Source organism: Callospermophilus lateralis, chromosome 4 (genome assembly GCF_048772815.1).
Source record: "Callospermophilus lateralis isolate mCalLat2 chromosome 4, mCalLat2.hap1, whole genome shotgun sequence".
Classification (NCBI taxonomy): domain Eukaryota; kingdom Metazoa; phylum Chordata; class Mammalia; order Rodentia; family Sciuridae; genus Callospermophilus; species Callospermophilus lateralis.
In genome coordinates this window covers 11,426,418-11,436,815 of record NC_135308.1, presented here as the reverse complement: position 1 = coordinate 11,436,815, position 10,398 = coordinate 11,426,418, and the positions used below count along the sequence as shown (strand labels likewise).

General features: G+C 50.2%; 1 protein-coding gene across 1 annotated transcript in view; it reads left to right on the top strand.

The window, feature by feature from the left end:
• The first annotated feature begins 373 nt into the window (after positions 1-373).
• The window catches only part of Dock5 (dedicator of cytokinesis 5), a 187,188-nt gene continuing 177,163 nt past the window's right edge, over positions 374-10,398 (top strand). Inside the window, exon 1 of the mRNA XM_076853574.1 lies at positions 374-559. Coding sequence (XP_076709689.1) covers positions 517-559 — 43 coding nt within the window. The 5' untranslated portion in view covers positions 374-516. The remainder of the gene's footprint in view (positions 560-10,398) is intronic.

Below are 10,398 nucleotides of genomic sequence, written 5' to 3'. Positions count from 1 at the left end.
CCCGGGTGTGCCCTGCGCCTCCAGCCCCCGGCGGCTAGGAAGCCGCCCCGCGGGATCCAGCCTCCAGGGCTTCCTCCGGGTGGGGAGGCGGGGAAAAGGGCAGACTACTAAAAGGAAAGAGCTAGACCCCAGTCCGCCCTGGGAAGCGGCTTCGGCGAGCGCGCTAGGCGGAGCCGCAGCCAGCCGGCCTCCCGGGCGCGGGCGGGAGAGGCGGCGCCGGCGGCTCCGGGCTCGGAGGCGGCCCCGGCGGGCGGAGGGCGCGGCCGGCGGGAGGGGCCGGGGCGGCGCTGGGAGGGGCGCGCACGGCGGCGCGGCCGCCGGCCCTGCAGGTGACCGCGGGTGGCGCGGTGCGGGCGCGAGCCGGGGCGGCGCTGCGGGGAGAGGGCCGGCGCGGAGTCGGGGCGAAGTTTGCCGAACATGGCGGAAGAGCCCGGGGCGCGCAGGAACGCGCGGCGGCGGCCGGTGCTGGAGGAGCTGTAGCCGCTGCCGCCGCCGTCGCCAGGCGAGGTCGCCGCCATGGCCCGCTGGATCCCGACCAAGAGGCAGAAGTACGGGGTTGGTGAGTGCGTGCCCCACCCCGCCGCCGCCAAGTTCGCCCGGAGCGGCGGGACCAAGCTCGCGCAAAGTTGGGCCGCCTGGCGCCGGCGCGGGCGGACCGGGACCCTGCTCGCGCTGCCCTGGCTCCGGCCGCTGCAGCCTGGGGGTGGGAGGGGATCGCAGTGGGGAAACTCGCTCCGGGTTTGGGAACCCGAGTGGCAAAAAATGCAGTTAGGCTTCGGGACGGTGGTCCCCAAGCTGAAGCACGTTGCGGGTAGGAACGTCCAGGCGAGGCAGCCGCGGGTGGCCCACTGGGGCCCGCAGCTCTGCCGCTCCCCCGCTGCGTCCCGTCCTGAGTCGCTCCTGCAGTAGGTAGCCCGCCCGGAGCGACGCTGGGGACGGGTGCTCGCGGTGCCAGAGCCTTCCGGCTCCCTCCTGCACTTTTCTTCTCGAAGTGAGGAGTTGGGGTGGGAGGCCGCCCCAGGACTCTGGTCCTGATAACAGTTGTAGGCGGAATGGGAAGCTGAAAGTTGCGGTGTGGAGGTGACGGAGGGACAGGAAGTGTGGCGTGGGAAGGGGTGGCCGGGGCTGGGGCTGCGGACACTTGTCCCTCGCGAGCTTGGGGAGAGAGGTCTGAGATGCACTTCCGAACCCCGAGATTCCCCACAGGGTACCCTGAGCACTTTGCATCGGGTCTGTGGGACCGGGCTTGTGCTGACGCGTGGCTTTAGTGACCGCGGGGTGGGACAGCCGCCGGTCGCCCGGGGATCCCGTGTGATGTTGGCGTGGATCCGAAACAGTGGATGCGCCCTGCCTTGACCCAGGTGGAAAACCGCGATGCTTTCACTTTTTATCCAGGAGCGAGGTGGTTGAGGTCTGGTGGGAGGCTGCTGCCGGCAGCCGGGCGATGAGCAGGGCAGTTGGAAGGGAGCCTCTCCTAGAAACTGTTGTGTGTGTGGAGAATTTATCACTTCCTCCTGTTCATTCATTCGTCCTGTTGGGAATTGAATCTTAACGCCACTCTCTTCCGTGCCCCTCTTTTCCCTCACCTCCTGGTTATGGGGGAGCAGTCCCCAAGGTTTTATCCTCTGCTTTGGCAGCCAATTCAGTTTCACAGACACTTAACATCTCTAGATGTCTCCGTGGCCATGAGTCAGGTGTTTTTTTTTTGTTTGTTTTTTTTTTTTAAATCTTCTCATATTTACTATGTCCTTAGATTGATCCAGAGGGAGCCTGGGTGTGTATTGTTATCCCTCTTTTTGTTTCAAAAAGTGTTTTTTTTCCCCCTTTAAATTACTTTTGGAATCTTTGCTCTCTCTCATGGCTACAGCTCAGAAGGGAGTAGGGATATTTCTTTTGCCCCAAATCACCAGGTCGTGGTTCAGTCCTGAGGCTTCATAGGAGACTGGGACTCCTCACCAGGTACAGAAGTAGCCTGTAATTATGGAAGTGAAATGCTCAAAAATAGCTGGAGGATTGGATGTGAGTAACATGCCTCAGGCCCTGGGTTCCATCTCCAGCCTCAAGGGGTGGGGCCGGGGGAAAAAATGAAATCAATTAATTTGAGTATTATGGAGTACTAATTGCTGAATGAAATCATATTCAGCAGTGCCTAATCGCTGATTACTAATTACACAAATTAGTTATCAATTCTAATTTTGCTTAACTAGGTTAAAAGCTGTTTCCAAAAATATTATGACTTAATGCAAACATGTTCCAAAAATGTGGTTTTTATTGCCATAATCACAGGAGCAAGTATGATGTTTTCTTTTTTAATTTCTTAATCCCCCCACCCCCCATGTTCTGGAGTCAGTTTGGTGTTACTTATCATCAGTCAAGAAAAATATTTGGATTGCACTGGGTACTAGCGTAAGCAGATTGCCCCAGGAGGTAATTTGGGACATTTACTTCACTAGACATAATAGATTCTGGCTGGTGTGAATTTGAGAAAAGAACCCACAGTTAGAACTCATTAACTGAAGTGTTGACGCCATTGTTTGAAGCTGCATTGTTGTTGGATTCCCCGGGCTGCAGATTCGGTGGCCTACAGGATGGTTCCCAGAGTCGGGGTCCCTCCTCTTCACATTATCTGACTGCTGCTTTCATTACCCCCTGGTGCAGCAGTATGCCATGAGAGTCCCTCCTTTGGACTTTGCCCCCGTCATGCTTGTCCCCTGCAGAGAGTTCTCTCCTGATTCTGCATCCCACAGTCTGCTCTCACTGCCTCCTTCAAATTTGCTTTTTGCCAGATCTTCCCGAACCTCCGTCACAGTCCCTGTATTGTGCTATAACTTAGTGTGCTGCTTAGCCTCTAATGCTCATCAGTGATGCCGAAGGTGGTGGTCTTGTATCCTTGTCACCCAGGAGGTGTGCCAGGTGTGTGTAGCCTCCTCCTTAATCACCGTGTCTCTTACCGGCTGAGTTCTGAACATATGAAATGGAAAATTCCAGAGAGCACAATCACTTAAATTTTATGACCGCATATTGTTGTAATTACTCTGTTTTATTGTAAGTTATTGTTGATCTCTTACCGTGCCTAACTTATAAATTAAACTTTATCATAGGTAGGTATCATAGGGAAGAACAGTCCACAAAGTGTTCAGGACCAGTGTCACATCTGCTGGTGGGGGTATGGTTCATGGGTGAAGGAAATCATAGGCTGGGCCTCTTGAGACCTGGCCATGACTGAGAGCTAGCCCCTGCTGTAGCTGGGCGTGGCAGAGGAGTCTGCAGGGCTGTGCATGAGGGCAGAGCTTTGGTCTGCATTCGGATTGTGTCCAATGAAGCTAGTGGTCTTCACTACCTAGCTTTCTTTTGGTGCTTGCTTGGCTTTTCCTGACATGGCCTAGACTTTTCTATAGGGACTGTAGTGCAGTTGGTCTGGGAGTTCTTCTTCGTCCTTGAATGTAATACATTTGACTCAAACTCTAGTATTTAGTGGGTCTAAGTGGCCCATGTGTGTTTGCTGTGTTATCAAGGAAGAGTATCATAGACTTGATTCTTGGAACTTAGAGTACTCTGGTACTCCAGTGTGAGGTGCTTAGTGCTAAGTGCTTAGAACAAGTGCACTTTCCTGGGGCCAGGTAACATTTTCTCTTCCTCCTTGCTTCCTTTTTATTTCCTTTTTCTTTTACCTCCCTCTCCCGCTCTCTTTCTCTCTTTCACATATATAAAGGTATAAAATTCTATATGAATTTTAAGCAGATATTAGTGACAAATATGCAAATTTGTTTTTGAATTATTGAAGCATATTTGAAGTCCGATTCCAGACAAACCATTATGTCAAGAACAGCCACAGGTTATGTTGGTTATGGATTTTTTGCGAAGTAGTACACTATTTTATTTTAATTTTTATTAGTTGTTGATGGATCTTTATTTACTTATTTATTTATATGCGGTGCTGTGAATTGAACTCAGTAAAACCTCACACATATCAGGCAAGTGCTCTACCACTGAGCCACAACCCCAGCCCCCAAAGTAATACATTATTGCATGTTGGGATTTCCAGTATCTCTTTCTACAGTATGAGAAAAGGTAATTTGGGGAAATATTTGCTTTCAGTGTTAGCCCTTTGATGGTTTAGTTGTGCTTGCCCCAATTAGTCCAAAAGCATATTTGTGTGTAGAGTAGATCCTCACGTGCTGATTGAAGACAAGCCCAACTCTTGGGGGTCTTTGTTAATGCATCCAGATGTGCTGATGCTGCTCATCCGATTCTTCCTCTCTGTGGACATCATATTTCTCATGCTGTAGCTGGGGTGTGACAGTGACTGACCTGGGAGGAGGGTTCTTAGAGTGACTCATCCAGTTTCCTTTGAAGGAGAGGAACTTGGTACCAGAAGAGGTACAATGACTTGCTTCACACAGGGAGTGCTTGCCTTTTGGGGAACATGCACCACTTTGGCAAAGCAGTGAAACCAGTAGGCCCTTAGAATGATATTTCTAAATGCATCAAGTAAAGCACAAATGATTCAAAATGAGACCCATTGTATTGAAATAAGGTTGTCAAGTTCCTTTTTAAAATTTTTTAGATATTATGTGTGCTTCTTTATTAATGCATTAAATAGTGAGATCCAGATAATAGCTACTATATATTTTGAATCAGTGATGAGCTCATATGATTCCAAGATATCTGCAGTTACCGTGATATATGAAAGTACTGGTGGTTTCTGTTGGTGGCAGTGTCACAGGCACTCCTAGATCAACTGTGGCTTCCTGCTTGCGGTCAGAGTGAGGTAAATGCTGAGTGTCAGAAAGCAGGAGTGTAACTTTCATTCCCAGTTAAATCTTTGGATCCTCTGAATTTGAGCACAGATGATGTTAGTCACCTTTTCGTTGCTGGGACTGGAATACCCGACCAGAACTACTTAGAGGAGTAAAATTTGTTTTGGTTGCATAGGGTCAGAGTTCAGTCTGTGGTGGGCTAGCTCCATGGCTCTTAGCCACGCTGAGACAGAATATCATGGTGGAAGGTGTGGCAGAGGAGGCTCTGAGCTCATGGCATTTGGGGTGGGGGGAGAGAAGAAAGGAGGGGAGGAGGAGGAGCCCAGGGGCAAAATGTATAATCCCCAAGGCACACCCCATGCCCCATGCCCCATGCCCCATGCGTCTATGCATCTACAGTTACCTCACAGTGATCCATTCAAACTATTAACCCATCAAATGGATCAATCCACAGGTGATGTTGCAACTCTCATAATCATGTAACAACTTTGCCTTGTGCAGTAACACTGGAGCTTTTGGGGGCATACCCCCCATCCAACCCAGATTAGGAATCTTTGGCTGATGATCACAAGGCTAATTAGTTACAGAATCACTCAGCAACAGTGACAGTAGTGACACTTGTCCTTTACCTCTCTACCTGTGACATGATGCTAGACATTACGGAGTTGTATTCACCCGAGGAAGTCCCTGTCCTCAGGTGCTCGTGTTCTGAGAACACTGAGGCTAAGGAAAAAGGACGGGACAGTTAATATTCACTAAGAACTTACTTTGTGAGATACTGATCAAACTCAGGACTTCAACTTGGAACTTAGAGTACTCTGGTACCCCAGTGTGAGGTTATTTCATTACGGTCCAGGGCCATGAAGGGGTCTTGGAGATATTTTCAGAGGGTTCATGAGATGAAAAGTTGTTGCATTATACTGCTGAGATGTCACTGGCCTGTTGTCATTCTCTCTTAAGTGAACGTGGACTTACTTTCCCAGTGGTGATGTGACGTGCACAGTGGCGCCAGCTGGACGCAGAGGTGGGTAGGAGGAGCTGGCCGTCCTCAGAGAAGCCAGATGCTGAAGTGATACACAGACATGCAAAACAATGCCCCACGCTTCCAAGTGTTTTTGTTTGGGAAAAATAATTTCATTTATGAAAGGCCTGGGTGGTTGCTGATGTGTATGGGATTCTGGTGATTTTAAATTAGTATGTTTTAAAAGTGTCAATTTGGATTCCATAGGGAAACTAGCGATAGGTATAACCCACCCGGACGAAAGCTCTTTGGGGGTCCTCAGTGACTTGAAGGGCATACAGGGCCTGTGAGACCCACGTTTGAGCACTGCAGCTTCACACGTTGTTTCATGAAGTCCTCCTGGTACTGCTGCGACATGCTGCTGTCCCCTTTTCCAGATGGGAAAACAAGGTCCCCAGAAGATGAATTTCTCACCCAGAACCATGTAATCTCCTAAACCAAAGTCGGCTCCATGTTGTGTTCCCAAGCTCCAGCTGTTCATCTGCCACCTGATCCTTCCGGTGTGATTGTGGAACACCTCCTTGGCGAGGGCCATACCCACTTGCCATCTGCAATATTTTCTTCTCTTTTCCACTTAAGCAGTCATTGAAAAAGAAAAGCTTGCGTCATTCCCGTCGCTCACCATAGAAAGGAGCAACTGGTGCACATAAAGGCAACAAAAAGAACAGAGTGTGGGATTCTGGCTGGACACCGTCACCTGTCAAGGCCAGAACGATCCTGCTTGTCTTCTCTAGAGAGCGGGGAGGCTGGTGGACAGCTGAGCCCTCTCTTTGTTAGCCTATGAGTTCTCTTTATTTGTGGTGGTGATGTCCTAGGAGGTCACAGCAAATGCTGAGTGAGTACACTAGGCCCTCCTCCTCCTTAGTTTTGCTTTTCACCGTCCTAGTTACCTGTGATTGACAGTAGTCTGAAAGAATTAAATGAGAAACCCCAGGTTGAGCCGTTCATAAGTTTTATTTATTTATTTGATGCTAGGGATTGACCCAGGGCCTTGAGCATGCTCAGCCTAGACTTTACCACCAAGCTGCAACCCAGCCCACAGTTCATAAGTTTTAAATTGTGCAGTGTTCTGAGTAGCATGATGAAATCTCTCACCACTGAGCTCTGTCGTGCCCAGGCCATGAGTCATCCCCTTGTCCAGTATCCATGCTTTATATGCTACCCACCTGTTCGTCTCTTGAGTAGCCGTCTCACTTTTCAGACTGACTGCCACAGTATGACAGGGCTTTTGTTCAGGTAACCTTTATTTTACTTAATAATGGCTCCGCAGGGCCAGGGCGGTGGCATCAGGAATTTTATTACAGTATATGGTTATGGGTGTTCTATTTTATGATTACTTTTTATTGTTAATATCTTACCATGCCTGATTTTAAAATTTTATCATAGGATATACATATGTACAGGAAAAAACAGGGTGTATGAAGGGTTCAGTGCATTCCTCAGTTCCATGAAGACTGGGGAGCATTCCCCCCAGGATGAGAAGAACTCCTGTCCTGAGCCATTGGTTCTCATGGAAGCATGCGGTTAGGTCCTGTGTGCCTCTGGTCACCGTGTTCGTATCAGCTGACCAACACATCACCTTATTTAATGTGTTTCTTTTAAAGATGCTTTATATAGAGTTGATTTGCTAAAACTGAACTCACAGCCACCAGGGCTGTGACTCGTATCTGAAGAAAGCGTATCCAATGTACGCGGTTTATCCACCCGTGCCCTCCTGTGCTCTAGAAGGCCAACCCTTCAGCTCTGCTCTCCAGGACTGTTCTCCAGAGATCACAAGAAAAGCACCACAGCCATAGGTAGACCTTGGAAAAGACGCTGAGCTGAAACAGGAAGGCAGGGTGTCACCCAGTTTGCTGGGAACCCGTCCATTATTTTTTTGTTGTTCTGCCCTGGTCTGCCAAGGGTCGGTGAAAGCATCAGGGGTCTTGACTTTGGGGTTACAAGTAAACCTTGGTGAGTAGACAAACTCATAAATACGGAGTCTTCAAATGATGAGGGTCCACTGTCGTTAGATACGAAGACAATCAGCTGGGCACGGTGGTGCACGCCTGTCGTCCTAGCAACTTGGGAGGTCAGGTGGATGCTTGAGCCCAGGGGTCAAGACCAGCCTGGGCAACAGAGCCAGATGCAGTTTCAAGGGATGTGTGTGGGTGTGTGTGTGTGTGTGGGGGGGTGAGAATTGAAAGTAGAAATCACTTTCTCTATTTCGGGGGGCTGCGCATCTTCATGTCTGTGTTGTTGACAGATTTGGTGCAGTTTGTCTTTTCCTTCTTGAAGTGCTTTCTCTAGCTTTCTGACCCCACCTCCATGGTTTCCTCCCTGGTCCCCACCTCCCTGCCCTCCTGCCTCGTCAGATGTCCTAACACGGACCACCCAGGCTGGATTGATTCTGCATCGCCTTTATCCACCTGCTGCCGAGCAACCTCACCCTCTGACTTGGACTTTGGGATTCTGTCCCCTCCAGAGTCTGACTTGGACTTTGGGATTCTGTCCCCTCCGGAGTCTTCCAGTCTTGGTGTCCCAGCCGGGCAGGCACCTCTCCTGGCTCTCAGAGGAGCAGCCGCTGCTTTCCATGTGCAGAGCAGGAGTCTGACCCTCCCTGACTCTGACTCCAGACCTGCACCTTCCCCAGTTCTCCCGTGTCTGTCCAGTGGCTCCCGCCACCACCTGGGAATCACCCCACATTCCATCTGTCATCCAGGTCACCTGTCCTGCCTCTGAAATGTGTCCCCAAAGCCCCACTCCACACTGTCTCTGTTTACTGTGCCTCCTGCCCAGCGCCGCTGCCTGGCCTCTTGGCCATCTCCTTTACTCTCCTGTGTCTGTCACTCTGCAGACAGTGGCCAGGGGAGCCTGTCACGGGTGAAACCCGGAGTTGACACCTCCCTGGTTGGGCTCCTGTGTATTTTCCTGGCAGCCAGGACATCCGCCTCCCTTTCCCTCCCTCCATTCCAGCCACACTGGCTTAAGGTCTGCTGCTGAATTTGCTCAGGGCTTGCTCAGGGCCGGGGCACCTGCCCCTCCCTCTGTGGAATGCACACACCTTACTGCGTCCATCTCTCTTCGATTATCCAGGTCTTCCTTCAAATAACCCGTCCTTGGAGAGACTCTTCTCTGAGGCCCCAGCTCGTTGGCACCTCCCTGCAGGCTGGACCTGGGTGTCCCACCCTCTCGCTCTCTGCTGGTGCTGACTGTCTCTCCCACTGGAAGGTAAAGCTGTGAGGTCAGAACTCTTTTTGGTCAGCATGCCCAGCTCCAGGGATAGCCCCTGGCTCCCAGTTGGCCCAGTGGGCATGAGCTGGGTGCGTCAGAGAAGCCTCAGCGCCTTGTCCACATCAGCCTGTTTTGCCCACCAGTGGGTCTTGACCACACTTTGGAGAAGACCGCCCTGTGTGTGCTTCCCGGGAGAGAGGAGAAAGGCGTTAGGAAAAGGGGCATTGGAACAGGAGAGCAAGTGGGTTTCATAAACCACTCAAGCAAAAGTGTGGGTGAGTGAGGGGCGGAGAGGACCTGAAATGGTGAAGGTTGCATTCATTATTAGGTGGGAAGAAGCAGCGGGCCTGGTCCAGCCCTCTCCACTCATGGGGGTGTTATAGAGGACAAGGCATTCCAGAATGGCTATTGAGCGCTTGCTGCGGAAGGCATGGCGTAAGGAAGAAGCAGCACATGGAGATTCATTTACCTCCTGTTACCAAAAAGGACTTATGTAGGATGCTTTTTTTTTTCTTTTTGGTACTGGGGATTGAGCCCAGGGGCACTTAGATGCTGAGCCATATTCCCAGCCCTTTTTTATATTTCTATTTTGAGACAGGGACTCACTAAGTTGCTTAGGGCCTTGCTAAGTTACTGAGGCTGGCCTTGAACTTGCGATCCTCTTGCCTCAGCCTCCCAAGCCTCTGGGATTATAGGCGTGAGCCACCACCATGCCTGGCCACTTGTGATGCTTTATAACAAGAACACAGGTACTGCACACCGGGTAATTAAGAGGCAAAGGTAAAATCCTGTGGAACACAGAGAGGAAGAAATGTGATTCAGAGCCCCTCTGAGGTGGTGCTGAGAAGTCGTCGTGCATGAAACTTGATTTGCCAAAATTTTTGTGGTGGTCAGATTTTCCATGCTACTTGTTAATGGAGAACTTAAATTGATTTGTGATTTCCCCCTCATCAAATTTTAAGGGCTGGAAGGTAAGAAATCAGATCTCACCGTAATGAGTTTTTCCATAAAGCTGAATGCTTCCCAACTTGGCCTGTTCCCAGCAATGTTCTATAGAGTGACATAAGTGTTGCCTCATGCATGTAGGAGATTTTCAGTCCTTCAAAAGATTTTAAAAAAAGGACTCATCCAGGACTTTGAGATGAGTCGTAATGGACTTGACCCAGATCACTGGGGTCCCAGAATGTGCCTGAGGTCACACAGTTTGTTCTTTACTCATTATTTCGAAAAAGGGAAAAATAGTTTTCTCCTCCATCTGAAAGGTGAGCATCCCCCATGACAGGTCCGGATGCTCAAGGGCATGATTCTTTAGGGATCCTGTGACCTTGACTGACCTTGGCATTCTTGGGGTTTCTCTTGTTGAGCTTTAAGAAATGCCTTTTTTGAGAGATCCTTTTCAGGCAG